At 42.4% G+C, this 15,197-nt stretch overlaps 1 protein-coding gene across 2 annotated transcripts in view; it reads right to left on the bottom strand.

Annotated features, from left to right (window-relative positions):
- LOC138246226 (C-Jun-amino-terminal kinase-interacting protein 4-like) overlaps positions 1-13,676 on the bottom strand; it is a 545,850-nt gene extending 532,174 nt beyond the window's left edge. The window contains exons 1-2 of one of the 2 annotated variants that reach the window (XM_069200626.1): positions 13,549-13,676; positions 10,545-11,481 (exon numbers count right to left, since the gene is read on the bottom strand). In XM_069200626.1, the coding sequence (XP_069056727.1) occupies positions 10,545-10,883 (339 nt within the window). In that variant the 5' untranslated portion in view covers positions 10,884-11,481; positions 13,549-13,676. Of the gene's footprint in view, positions 1-10,544; positions 11,482-12,423; positions 12,531-13,548 lie in introns of those variants that run through there. The other variant, XM_069200625.1, reaches the window with a different exon arrangement.
- Between the last annotated feature and the right edge of the window lie 1,521 nt (positions 13,677-15,197).

The following is a 15,197-nucleotide window of genomic DNA, read 5'->3' as shown; positions in this document are numbered from 1 at the left end:
ACTAGACACATCAACTCAGGGCCAAGGCCAATCACACAGGAGCAGGCCACTTCTTATAGAATTCATGCCACATTCCTTATTTACAAAGCAGCTGTACAAAAGAAGCAAATGGAACCATTTACTCCACGTTTCATAAATATGGTAAAAAGTATTCACAAAGTGTTTGCATCCTCCTCGATTCTTGTCTAATACATGCATAAAGAGCTCGAAATGCCTTAACCCACTTAATGTATTTTTTTCGAGTTAAAATTGCTTTAGATATGTCTTGTTTTATTACTGAAGAATAATCCGTGGCATGCATTTTGCAGAAAAAAAAAACTTGTATTATTTACAACACCGACAAAGGGCATCCCTCGAAACCCAACTGTGCAACAAGTAGGGGAAACGTTAGGATTGATTAATTACCTGGACACAAAGCAAGCTTTTTCAAGGTCATCCTCCGCAAAGGTTTCCACTTCCCTTTTAGCTGTACAAGGCCACCCTTGCACTTCTTCACACAGCAGTATCTTAAGCACCCATCCCCGTTGCATGCTATGTTATGTTCCACCTGGCCCATTACCCCAGATTGCTTTCCCTGCATCTCTCTTTGCTTTCCAAAAACATGTCTCCAGCTTTATCTTGTCCAAACTGCATCGAAGTCAGTGTCAAAAAGATATCAAGCAAAAAGGCAGTCATTTTACCAAATCCACTTTGCTGCCCTCTGCTCCTAGAGTAATAGCAGACCCAACTTTCACTGCCAAATCATAGCCTGTAGATCTGGCTTTCATTTTCAATTATAAGTCAGATATACTGGTTTTGCCCATGCCCATGGTCATACTGAATGTGGATTTCAGCAACTGTCCTGCATCAGGGGCAGGGGTGCTACCAGGAGCACTGAATTTTAAACTGTGGCCACGTTTGCTTTGCTAGGGACGCAAAAAGGTTGTGCCTTGAATGCAAACCTTTAGAGAAACAGCCCTTTGCCATCCAGAACAATTCGTTTGTTTTCCTGCAAAGTGAGCAGTGGGTCGAGCACTGAAGTCCAATGATTTGAAAGGGGCGAACACAAAAGACCACTGTCGATGAACTGAACAAAGAAAAAAGGTTTTCTTTAATAAACCTAAAAAGCTCACATTCCTGAAGACATCACGAATACACCATTAAAAAAAAAACACACTGGAGCAAAACGATCCATCGTCAAATGGCTTTGACACATAGAAGCCCTCTGAAAATTCGAAGAAGATAACTAAGCCTAAAATGCAGCTCATTAAGAATGCTGATGTGACCAGAACCCACAGTTCAAGCCGTGTGAAACTATGTGATAACACACCCCCATGATAAGAAGACATCTGTGCTCCAGTTCACTTCACTCCATTAGACTCGAGAAGCAATGATGTGTAAAAAGCTGTTAAACAAACAACTGATCATGTGTGAGTCGATGCCTAAGTTTAGATGTGAAAGTTTGCAAAGCAGAGTAATGGTAAATATAGTCTTATAACTGGGGGCCTGGACGAAAATTTACTCACATAGGCTTCGGTTTAGACTGAACTTTCTTCGTTTTTAAATTCATAAACAGTTCCAGGAGTACTCCTGGCACTTTGTGACTTTTGCAGATTACCTGGAGTATTTTAAATGTGTACATATTCTCCAGTTCTGAAATGTTTATATTTCCCTATGTGGATATATTGTACTGAGGAGTAGTTCCACTTTTAAACAGTTCTTATGCTGTTTTTTCCACTGTGGGGTGTGGGGAATAACTATTTTTTACAGGCGTCGCAATCTTGGAATGCCCACAGCCCCATCCCATTGAACAGATTTACTCACACACAACAGTGGAATTTTCAGTGTGAGGAAATTCAAATAAGGGTGCAAATTGACATATTGTGAATCATCAAAGTGGATTTGCAATCATCCACGAAGCAAAGCCAATGGGTCACACGTCTCGCCTTTGAGAACCACTGACTTTGCCTATGGTTTTTAACCATGCTGTACAACATAGTCCATGCAGTACAGCGTAAATGAAAGAAATAAGCAGTAGTCTTGTAATTTTGTTGGCACTCGAGCCACACATTCATGTCCTGCAAGATGGCAAAAGCATTTTTTTAAGTGCCTGTGGGACGGGGTGGGGGGGGGACAACACAGAGGGCCGTGGTGAGAGGGGAGACAAATGTGTGGTTGGGGGTTGGGCGGAAGCAACATGGAGGGCAGGGTGGTGAGGAGAATAAATGGGTGAAAGAGAAGGAGGGTACGGGTAAGGTGGTAGAAGGAACATGGAGGGTGGGGAGTAAAAGCAACAGTCAAGAGTGTAACATGTGGTGTCGTGAAGAAGCACATAGACAAGCAAGCAACAGAGCAGGGTGGGCAGAAAAAACAAAGGGGCGGGAAAAAGGGGGGCACGAAATGGGGAAGCAACACAGATGATGGGGAGGCCTCCTGAAGGCTGTGATTGGATAAGACTGGCTGCAGGCCCTTCTAAGACTTGCAAGGGCTCTGCAGGCTGGTGCCAGAAGTGCTGAACTTCGAAGGTCAAAGCCAAACTTAGATATGCACTGCTAGCACAGGCAGCGTCTGTGGGTCTACCCAACAGATCTGAGAGAGAGACATTAGTTAGAATGGAGGAGTGGGAAAGAAGGACTATTGGGAGTACAGTGCCTAGACCAGCTCTAGGGTGCTTTGCATATATAAATAAACACAGCTTTTGTTACCAAAAGTAAGTATTTGACTGGACAATCATATTACTGGTGGTCACTATGGATATTCTGAGTCTTGAGCCTACACCATCTCCCCATATAGATCCTTGGAGTGCTTGACCCGCGCTACCACTGAGAGTCAAGCGCTGAAGGGGTAATACTTGGCCAAGTTACTTAGGGCCCACAGTAATTGAGGCACTGTGACAAAAGAAGTGAAAGGTCGCAACTCCAACTGTTGTGCCCAGTAACTCATTCTTGTCTTGTGGCTCTATGAAAGGGGTTCTGATATCGAAATTGCAACCAAACACCCTCATTTACCCAATGATCAACAAACCAGCATACACATACATACAGACCAACAACCATAGAGGCACCCATGCACACAGAAAATAGACATCCATGCAAATAGATCGACAAACACAATGGCGCGTTATGTACAAAAATCACAACACATATAGTCAAGATCCATGAAACACACATAAGGCACACATGGGCTGTAACATGGGCAGACATGGGATAACAGCTTCCATTTTTAGCTTCATCACATTCACAGTCAAGGTGAATAAAAAAATGGCATGTCAAAGCCCATTCAATCCCAAGTCTCAGAGCTCATCTCTCCTGGATAATGGAAAATGTCAGTCTTCGTGCCCATCCAATATACAGCCAATTGGAAAGGCAGCACTTATGTAATATTAAAACGCACTCAGCATGCCCATTCCATGTTCAACTCTTTGGTATCTAACACTCACACAAAACAAAAAAATAAATTTTCAAGTTGCTAGATCGATCCATGTATCCAATCCAGAGCTTTAAAGTTTGACAAATTATAGCCAACAGTTGGTTAATCCAATCAACTAGTGCCAATACAGAACGCAGAGATCTGCTAAATTAAAAACAAGCAACTAGAATCTTGCTTGTTCGTGCTTGATTGACATGTTGAAATTCATTAACTTCGCCAGGTTTCATTTCCTACTAAAAACATATTTGATGTCCGGGATACTGATAAATTTCTATGAAAAAAGCAAAATGAAAGATAATTTAACATGCTTCCTAAGACAGGTGAAAAATGCAATTTCGAGACAATACAGTTATTTTATTTCGCTTTATTCAAAATATCACTACTGTGTGTTTATATTTCCCCGTGGACATAGATATTCCGTAGAAAAGATTGTTTAACTGTGCAAAAGGTGATAAAGATAAGCTGATTATTTTGAGATAAATGGCTATTTTTCAGACAGGCAGTGCAGTGGCCTGCATATAATCCATTACAGAAAATGTGTGCTCTTTTGAAGAACTGACTTCGCTAAATCAGATCCCACGTTAACAGGGTGCATAATTTTATATATCACCCGCCCCCCATGGACTCCTTCTCGTTAGTCTTTTTCCATTTTCCAACCTGACAGTTGTGGCCAGACCAGATTCCTAGCCCTCTTGTTCCAGGCAAACATAAGAGCAGTACCACTTTGATTCTACGCCCCTCCATAACGTTGTTGTTCGTTTCCCGTAAATGCTCTGTTGTGTACATTAGTTAGGGTTTGGCTACGTATTTTACAGTTGCTTTTTACGGTGGCGCACACCCAAATCTTTTGCAAAGAGAATGCAGAAGACGGGCATGGTCTATACTGCATGACTGAGCAGAAGTACATAAATTTAACTGTGGAAGAAACCCTCGGTCCCTCTCTGGAACCAGACAATAAGACACATAGGGGGTCATTACGACCTTGGAAGGCGGTAACCGCTGTGCGGCTGCCAATGCGGCCGCACTCACGCGGCCCCCATTATGACATTCCCGCTGGGCCGGCGGCCGCAAACCAAGTTTGCGCCCAGCGGCAATGAGGCCGCAACATAGGAGCCGGCTCCTAATAGAGCCGGCGGTGTTGCGGCCGTGCGACGGGTGCAGTTGCACCCGTCGCGCTTTTCACTGTCTGCAATGCAGACAGTGAAAAGCTGTCCGGGGCCCTGTTAGGGGGCCCCTGCACTGCCCATGCCAGTGGCATGCCTGCCAGTGCAGGGGCCCCAGGACACCCCTTACCGCCAGCCTCTTCCTGGCGATGCAAACCGCCAGAAACAGGCTGGCGGTAGGGGGGTCATAATCCCCAGGGCAGCGCTGCTTGCGATTATCACTGCCGGGGCTAAAATGGCAGGAAACCGCCGGCCCCGGCGGTGCGACCGCGGCTCTACTGCCAGGGTCGTAATGACCACCTTTGTTCTAACTGGGAAATCATTTTAGTTTGTCAGTGCACGAAAATCTCTTCACGACCTAAGTGAACATGTCCGATTAATGAGGTGGATATGGGTTCCTATGCATCTAGATTTTACAACTACTGATTTCTGGGAGTATATGGAATTGGTTTGGTCTCCCTTCAATGAGGCAATCTACTTTCTTCTCCCCAAATAAGCATGCCTTGAAATGTAATGTTAAGTCAAGTTGTTAGACTGAAAGCAAACGCTGTGGTCTGGTGTTCCTGATCTATTTGTCTTATATGTGAAGTTGCAACTTCGTCTGTATTTTAGAAGTAGCATTAGTATTTTTTAGCAGAAGGGTCAATAAAAAAAAACTGTCAAGTTAGAAAAAGGATGGCCAGTGACAAATAAATTAAATCGGTGACAACACAATCAACAGGTGTTCCTATAGTTGGGATATGTAGCAAATCACAACAGATAAAACGGGAAGGAAAATGGGTACCGAGCTACTTTTAAATTAGCAAGAAATTATTCGTGTGATTCGTTCCTTATACAACACAGATGATCAGCGTCCAAAGTCCATAAAAATTAGGCAAAGATGATCAATGGACATGATTGCTTGCAACCTGGTAGAACGTTTCTTTCTTTTTCTTTCTCTCTCTCATTGTTCTACCTGTTCGTAGTATAAATATTAGTTCATAAATAGTAACGAATTTCCTGATGTTCCAAAAATTATGTTGCTCCTGTATATTGGTTATTGTGACAACCTAATATCAAATTATGGTTGTCTCTTTTATTAACTTGTAAAGATCCCTGAAGTGTTTTTTAGGTTCTTCCGTACTGTATAAAATCCACAAAAATGTTATAACTCCGTTGTCTGGCAGTGCTTGTCAAAACCATCAGTTCTTTGTCTTTACAAAACTTTATTTTTGTGGAAGGGTACGGATAAAAGCATACATATTTTTGGTCTCAATAAGCACATATTGCCATTGAAGGGGATTACTTAGTGTGTGGATGTGCATCTTGAGAAAGGGCATAGCGCCAACACTCAGTGGACGGAGAAAAGTGGGAATAACAGACTAATGGATGGACAGAGGTGCCTGAAAGACCCTAAAAGTATATTTTACATATAATTTAGTAAAATCAAAATGTCTTAGTTAATACTAGGCCTAAAAAGAATAGCATGACTAAGCAGGAGGGACAGGAAAGTGTCGGCAATCAGCATTACCCTCTGGGAACCAGGACGCTAAAGTTGCAATGCTAATCCAACTTATGCCAAAACATGTTTACGGATAAGCATGAAGAGCCATAGCAATATTATTATTAGTTTTCTGTCTGTGACATCTTAATGAGAGCAGGCAGGGCGATTACATGCTGGTGAGGGAGACCTTGGGAAGATTTCTTATGCAAGCAGCTGCAGGACATGTACAGCAGTGTAATTTTAGTGGGAGTGCCATAGGAGATGGTGTGCTATACAGGATCACAGGTACAGATCAATGAACAAGGAGCAGTGACTGACTAAAATCCCACTTCATGCTGGAAATTTGGCAGTAAGCAGCATAGAATACACAGTGGTAATGTCTTATCTGTCCCAACACTGCAAAGGGGTCTAGATAAATTTCTGGTCAGTGACAATCCATGCTGTGTAAGACCAATAATATGCTTGAGTCCTATAGTGAAAGGCTTTTGCAAATCTGAGCTGCTCAAATATTTCCATCTACCAGTGTAAACTTTTGTTGTGTTTGTGTTATATTATTTTAGAGCATATCTACTCCAAAGGGTGTATTGTGAATGTTCCAAGGGGGAGATAACGCCTGAGAACGTTCCAAAGTGGGGCTGCCTACCTCATCCTTGTGCTAAGGGATAGAGGCATCAGACTGGTCTTCCTTTTACACATCGGCCTAGACCTTCCCAGGACTTTACAACAGTGTGAAACCATTGATGGGACTTTAACAGGACATCATATGGAAAGCATATTTGGGATATGTTACTGTATCTGATGTCTCCTGTTCACCCATTTGCTATACTCAGCGAAGGTTTCGAGGTCACCAATTGGGAGGTAAGTAACAACTGAAAACATAAAACACATTAACACATAAATAAAAAAATACATAGATAAATACATGTGTGTGTATTCCCAACCCCGTGACAGGCAGTGTCCAACCCTGGATAGTGTTGAAGATTGTTCCATGTGAGGGCAGATGTAAACCCCTTTCTACCCAGAAAATTGGGAGAGAATGTCCCCCAAACTGATGACAGCATAAGGCATAGTGCTTTGCCAAAAGGGAAACAATGCTTTTGGTGGAAATGAAAATGTTTTAAAGAGTGAATGTACTTATGAAAATAAGTAGGTAGGCTTTTTACACATATGCATGCAATAGTCAAGTGAAATTAAATTTACAAACAATACTATAAATATCATTAGAATTCTAGGACTGTCACAGCTTCTCATTAGCACACCGGCAAATTAAAAAAAAAATAACAATTTACAAAAAAGAAATAATTTTACTCCATATGTAGGAAAGCCTAGAGGAGCAACTTTCATACTATAAGGTTATTATGCATTGCGAAAGCTTAATACACATTCAATAGTAGGAATATTTAAATAGCACACACAACTACCATCTCGCGGTCATTGGTAGTAGAATACATGATGTCAAACAGAAAGTGCAAGAAATCTCCTGTTCAGCTACACACTACACCTACAACTTTAACCAAGGGGAGGGTATAAGTACTTCTACACCCTTCTTCTAACATTTCGGGGTGATATGTGGGCTACTTAAGGAAAATGGAATAATAGTACACTCCCTGTCACCTTCCCTGTTACATCACTGCACAAAGTTACAAATGTTTGATGGTTTAATTAGAGGAGCACATTGTACCACTGGGAGGTGGATGACATACAAATCAAGGTGCACGGTGTTAACATGCTGCACTAAAAAAACAATGCCAATGGTGGGCGCTACTGAACCACCTGTGTAACAGTATGCCTGGTAACCTGACCAAACCCGCCAGTCTAACAATGGACTACTTATGATTCTAACAGGTGTAATCAGCTAGGCTAAGAAATGCTGATGGGGAGCGTAGAAACTGTCAGTTCCCAGTGAAGAGCATTTCAACTCTCCGACAGTCATGACTTTTGTTAATAAACTATGCAAAGAGTTCTCAGGCTGTCCATCAGTGCTTAGTATGGGAGGTCCGCTTCCCTGGAAAGAGCACTAAAAGCATGCATACTTTATTATAAAGATGGACATGAAAGTGTCGGAAGCAACTGTTTTTAAAAAATGCTATAACTAAAAGGTGCAGACAGACTCTACTCAGGCAACATTTGATTGGATTCCCATGTAAAGAACCTGTATTTTAACTGACAATTGTAGACTACTATTTTTGTCAGTACTGGTTTTGTTTTTATCTGCACACTTAAAACTCAAATACAGAACATTTGACAGAAAACATTTTAAAAAAGAGTCCCAATCTTAAAGAAGTAGTGGGAGAATTTCTACATTCAACCATCGATTTAGTTATTCGGATATTCAGGATTATTATGTTTTTCTATATCAGTCTTAGATTTTAAATGTCCAGTTTTTGATAAATATTGTTTATTACTGGGGTTAGCTTGTTTCTGCATGTACCAAATTGTGCAAAGAGTCAACGTCACTGGGAGATAAAATAGTTTATCAAGGCTCAACTAACAATTTAGTCAAATGGGAAAACTGTTATTAGAACTATATAAACCAGCATTTTACCTACAGCACAATAAATGAAGTAGTCTCTTAGTCATCAATAAGGAACCACTTCAGGCCTCATCAGTGGTAAGGTGCTATACAAATCGTACAATACAGAAGGAAAAAAAAAAAAAAAAAAAAGAAAATCAGACCTTCAATGGAGTATAGGGAGAGGCCTTCTCCTCTTTAAGATCATTCTACAGTATTGTAGTGTGATTAATACTGAGAGAGCGTAGTTTAAACATTACCTATTTTAGATGTGAAATGCTTATATTTAACAATGCTGCATTAATAATATTATTCATTGAAACGTATTTTAAACGTGGAGAATTTTTCACATGCATAAACTAACGTCGACTGTAAGAAATAATTGCTTGTATTATGACTAACTGAAAATATTAAAACGTATAAAGATTGCATTTTATTAGAATCCATAAGTCTAAGTTAGCGTGAGTCGAAAACTAGCTGTGTAGCTCTCATATTAAAGCGTATTTTTCTGTTTCTTCAGTGTGCTGACTCGCAAAGGCCATGACCCAGCATTTGTTCTTTTCTCCGCTTATTGTATCATTAACAGTTATATTCCCATCCGCATGCTAGCAGCTTTAGTATAAAAATTATAAGCTTTGCAACAAATATGGACACTTTCAAGGACATCGAATCACGGAAAAGAGAACTCTTGACCCGAAGAGCGTGCAAGAAAATGAAGTAACCCCGGATGTGCCACCTACGAAAAACGTCAATTATGAAGACCAATCAAAATGTTAAGAACTATCATAAAATAACAAGTGCATTACTTAATGTATAATTTGATAGGTTGCAGATAGTGGGGTGTAGTGACTGTCCAATAGAATTTTGGGGAAATGTATTACGAAAAAGGGATAAAAACTCATGACACGAGAGACAAGACGCATTAGGTAGGGAATTATATCGATTGCATCCAGAAACTCTGTCACTCTATTTGGTGATCTGAGACTTAGACAAAACCATCCTCACCCATAGACTGCCCCATTACACTTTCTTCCTTATGAGGGAAGTGTCCCCTGCCATTCGATTAGATAGATTGACGGCGATCTAACTGATGTCCTGAAGACAAAGACTGATCCTGTATGCTGACCTATTTCGAGGAGGGTAATTATACTGTTGCTAATGGAAATTCATTTGTTTGCCTTTTCTTTCTAGGTACCAACTGCTGTGTATTTTTGATAAGAGACCTTAGTTAGATGTTTTCCAAATTGATGTTCTAAATTGTTTTGCATGAAGCCCAACATGCTGATGCTAATTAGTGGCTAGATGAGGCATTCACCTTGACTGACGTAGTTGACTTGACTGACGTGGTGCTATGCTGAACTAAGACATATAAGAGGTTCTATGCATTTTGATTTGTTTACCTCCTTATCACTATCTTATGTTTGTGATCTTTGCATTATTGCCATATTGTGACTATGCTCTTTTGTTTCTTGGTTTTGAGATTAATACATTTGCTATTAGATTGTAATCAATAGGGAATAAAATTCACAAAACTTCAGTAAGGTGTGGTTATTCATGACTGAAAGGTCATGGTTGCGCCGAAGGTTTACTAATGCCTAAAGTGAAATATATTGTGGTGATATATGTTGACAATATTATTGATATATTGATCAGTTATCTCGTCTTACGGTGTCTCACCACTGGGTCCAAAGGTTCATCGGCCTAAAACGAGTCCCGATGTGTATAAATTAACATAGAAGGACGCGTTAACAGTTCTTTACTTACAAAGTTGTGAAATAAATGATCACTGTTGTTTAAATGTTCACAATAAAATATGTACATGTATTAAATAAATCTTCATGAAGCACTGACTTCTATGTTAAAGATTTGAACAGTACTGTTTTACTATTGATTACTGTATTTTCTTTCCAATGAAGGAGTTTCAAAGCTAGCAGTAGCATCACAACGAAACTGGTACAAGCGAAGATATGTGTCTTACCTCTTCTACGCGCTTGCGGAATTGCCGCTCCCGCTCAAACTGGGTGACAAGCTGCCGCTTCTCCTCCTCTACCAGTTCCAGTTGTTCTTCCCTCTCCCGGGCTTGAGTACAAGCTGCCTCCGTGCTCTCCAGCGCTGACACAAGCAGGGGCATCAGGCCAGTCACAGCCCCCTGTCCATAGGTAGAGATAAGCTTCTCCAGCTCAGAGTAGATGCTGCCTGCCAGGGCAGTCACCATCTCATCATACACCTCCAGGGAGTGGTCATCCCCAGAGTCCTCACCAAAGATCTCCTCCAAGTTCTCCATGGATGGTCGGGCAAGAATTGAAGAGTGTTCCATAGGGGCTCCGGTTCACTCCACTCACACCAGATGCGAGTCTCCAATACTGGATAACTCTCATGTGACTCTCTGGATATTCGGTCAGACTTAATGTGCAGTGTAAAGATTATATAATTAGGAAATATGTTACCCCTTCCTGTTTCCCTAATAAATCAAAAATTTGCATATTAAGTTCGCTAACAAGCAAATCAAAATGATCTTCAGGGAACAGCTGAGATGATTTACAAATTTTGTGAAACAAACAAAAAATAACTTAAAATTGTAATTTAAAAAAATATCCTAAAAAATAGATTCCAGTTCAAATCCAGGTGAGGATTTACGTTGACGCCCATATATCAAAGTTAATGTGTAGGCTTTTAGTTGATTCATTAAACAGCTGAAAATCCGCATGTATTGCAAGAGCCGATAACAATAGCTTTCTTTTGATCAGACGGAGTCTCTTACTGCGTTGCTCCCTGTTTAGTGGCAACACCAATGTGCTCATGCATTTCAGGTTGGCATCTGCGACTTAGGCACGTGTTCAAGTACAGCAGGAGTCAACAAGCATGTGATTCTTGAAGGCTGAACGTTTCAGGGGGGGAGTTGAATAGGGGCAATCCTGCAACATGAAGAAGAAACATTACCTATGGTTCCACACTGGCAAACATCACCGTCCCTGGAGAACAAGATCACCCCTCATTACTGACCACAGGTCATGGGCTACATGTACCTTCATCGTCCAAAAAACAAGTCTCAATCCAGAAGGTACTTTTTTTGTGTGTTTTTTAATAATTCAGAGTACAGCTCTGTTTCCCTCTGTCTATTGGAAGCCGCACGTTTCCCATCTAGCCAACTAACCCCTCAGATTTTTTTGATTCCGGGGCTTTCCAGTCTTAGCACCCTACCTACGACTTTAAAGTCTATCTCGTTTTTGCTGTTCATTTTAGCTCTCCCAGTTTCCTAGACTCAGGGTCTCTCTCACACGTATTTATTGTACATCTTCGTACAAGTCCTACCTTCAGAGCTCCAAAGCACCAGGGACTGCAGAATATCGTCTTCATTCCCTCGAATCGCACAAATGCCACCCATTAAACATACTGGCCCACAGCACACCCCCAGTTAAAGGCTAACCTCAACGCCAAGTACAAAATACCACCGCCGACAGACTGCCCATACTTCACCTAAATGGCACACAACTTCGGGTAAAAACAATGCACATCAATCAGGCCCAGCCAGACTGCCTATGTTGTGCCGCAAGTCTTGGAACATTATTACATATACACACACTCCCAAACGAGCCTACCCACAACAAAAGACACTTGTCCATCCCTACTTAAAATGAACGAGCCACGCACGGCACCCGCCTCTGACAAAAGCCGTCTGCCAAAAGCCTGGCCGCCAGCTCCTCAGTGTGTGCTCTCTTGCCGGTGCCTTGCAGCAGTCATTCTAAAAATATTACAGCAAAAACGTGACACGCTGGTTTACGCCGGTTTGTTTTGACAGCTTCTTGGAGAACATTAAGGTAGAGCTGGATTAACGGGACTACCTGCCCACTACTTACACAGACCGTCACGAAACTCAGCCCACCGCCCGCCGCCCCTTGTTGATCTTCAAACCGATGTCATTTAGCCTGTAATTCTAGCACTTCCGAGTCGTCCGGGAGGGGGCGGCACTTACACACCGTAAGATTATCTCGGATTGGAGCACCGGCAGGATTTCAGCCAATCCTAGTGCTCTGCACAGAATTGCAAAGTGCCGATTGGCTATGGAGTCCACACGTGCTCCTCCCTATGACAGAAGGCGGGTGCCGTCCGGTATGGAGCGGTCTGTGCCTGGATCGTGGATCATCTGAGGAGTTAGTCACGGACCGGGCGGTGACAGCTTGTCTTGGGCGCTGTGGCCGAGTTAAGGTGCTGCCACCTGCCGTTCTGCATGGGTGCGAAGGGAGGGCAGGGGTTCAGTGCGGAGTAGGACTGTAGGGTGCTCGACGCAGCCGAGCAGACCCGTTTGGCTACTTACCTATTTCTTATTTTATTCTTACCACCATCGACTTACTCACTTGGCACTCATACCGGCTTGTCTTTCCGTATCGTTACTCTCCCGAGACTGCCTTCTGCCTCGCTATGCTGTTCATTCTATTTTGTTTTCTGTCGCTCTTAAGAAAGCGCTGACATCGGTGAAACCAATCCTACTTTCTTATTCATTTGGCTGTGTTTTCGCCACACGTCTAAAGCACAAGTTATGGAACGTCGTCCCACAATGTACCCAAGTTAAAGGCACAGTGCCCATGTTTACCTCCTGTCACATCCAGTACAAAATATTGCAAAACGGACTACGCTCACTGCAGCATAGCTAAAACACACAATAAAACACTACATCCCCTTCCTAAATCCAACAGCAAAACACCCCGCCTGACTCCCGGCCTAATTATATCGCAATTATCAGAACTTCAACACACCCAAACGCGGATAAACTAGACTCCTCACGAGTAAATCCACTTTTCCACCCCTACGTAAAACCATAATCCAAGCACTGCCTGCTCTTTTACCAAAACACAAAACACCGCCCGCCAACAGGTTGGGCGATAACTCTAAGGGTCTGCTTTCTTTTCTTTACAGCCAATAAACCCTCAACATATTACAGCAGAGAACAGGTAACTGTCATTTGTCGGCAAACATTTTCTTACGTGATCACACTTTTCACCTCTGCTTCTTTTAAAGGTGTCTGCGTTTTCTCCCTGCCATCTGGCCTGCGTGTCCTTTCCTCGCTGCTGCCTCCGTTTAATGCAGAAACTTCCTCCTAAACTCGCTATGTCAGCAGCTCCCTCTCTGGTCACGAATCTCTCATCTTGATACAGTTAGCTGCAGAGTTTCCATCCGATGCGGTGGGGTCTTCTCCGGGGTCTGCCTTCCTCTTTTCAAACAGGTTTTCTCCATAGCCTCTATGGGTTCTTCAGTAGTGTCAACGTTCACAAATAGCTTCCCGCCGGTTACTTTCCTCGCCTCCACCCCGTCAAACTCTGGGTGTAGTTTCCTTCCCTCCTGATAATATACTTAGGTTTCTGTTCTCTTCCTAGAACGTCTCTGTCCCCTCCCCCGCCAACCCTCCTTCACTTTGTTTACACTAGTGAACAAGTCGCCCAGCAGTGTGCACCACTTTATACATTGACACCCCCTCCTTATAGTAGGTTTCAGCCTGGACTAGCAGAGCTAGCGCTCTGCATGGACAGTGTGCATCTAGCGCCGATACCAGGCGAGTTTCATCCAGGTAAGTAGATTAATCAGTACATTTTGAGGGGCTGAGCTTCAGATTTCCCAAGAATCACGCTAACATAGCTTGCTAAAATACTTTATACTAGAAGCAGGGCATATGGGGGCTTACGTGGCAGTGGGAGTGCGGATCGTCAACAGTACTTAATATTTTTCAAACTAACAAGAGTGTATGTTTTTGTCTATGTATTTAAAAGTCCGACAGACCCCTCAGTATACCCGTCTGAACGGACTTGTACCCAACTATTCGTTACAGAATACATTTTTTAGGGGGTTGTAACACGCACTGAAGCTACGCCCGTTGTTTAATCTATTCGCCTATGCCATTCTCCGAAGGCTCCAATCAACCCTGTCTCCAGCTTTTGACTAATAAGGATAGGGGGTAACGTGAGACTCACAGCCATGGCCTGACAGAGTAGGAGGTGGGTCAACACACTTCTGCTTTATGCACAGCATAACGCTCAGAAGGTGGAAGAAACAAACAGTATCAGGCCAGTGGCGTATCATATGGTCATTCCATAGGCAGAACTTAATGAGTTCTCCCTGGGTCTCTTATTTCTCACAAATAATAATTGGTCTTGGGCTCAACAGGGCCCCATAAAGATTTAGGGGGCCTTCTCCACTGCAGGGGCCTTCATTAGGCCCCTGTAGCAAACTAAGATATCAATCATGTAGCCCTGCATTCTCTAGCCATGAACTGTGCCCTGATAATCACCTTATGCACAAGTCCTAAAGAAATAGTAGGGGGCTAATTAGCATAGTCTATGAGTACTGATGTCATATGGAATGACTGCAAGAAGAAGTATCACAATGTAATAATATCTTATTGTTTCCCCTCCCCTTCTTCAGTCCCCTCCTGTGATGGATCACATAGAGGACACAATTTTTTTTAAAGAGGTTAGTGAGTATGAGCTTAGTAGTTGCTTTGAAGATGGCTAGGAAATGGAGCTAAACCATTTAAAAACTGCATTTCACCTTATCTCCATTTCAAAATCAATACCTCAGCTGCAATTCTTGATTGAGAAACACAACATCCTCAATAGTAAACCCACCATAGTGCCAAGTC

The sequence above is a fragment of the Pleurodeles waltl genome, chromosome 7 (genome assembly GCF_031143425.1).
Source record: "Pleurodeles waltl isolate 20211129_DDA chromosome 7, aPleWal1.hap1.20221129, whole genome shotgun sequence".
Classification (NCBI taxonomy): Eukaryota; Metazoa; Chordata; class Amphibia; order Caudata; family Salamandridae; genus Pleurodeles; species Pleurodeles waltl.
This window is presented reverse-complemented; position numbering and strand designations above follow the sequence as displayed.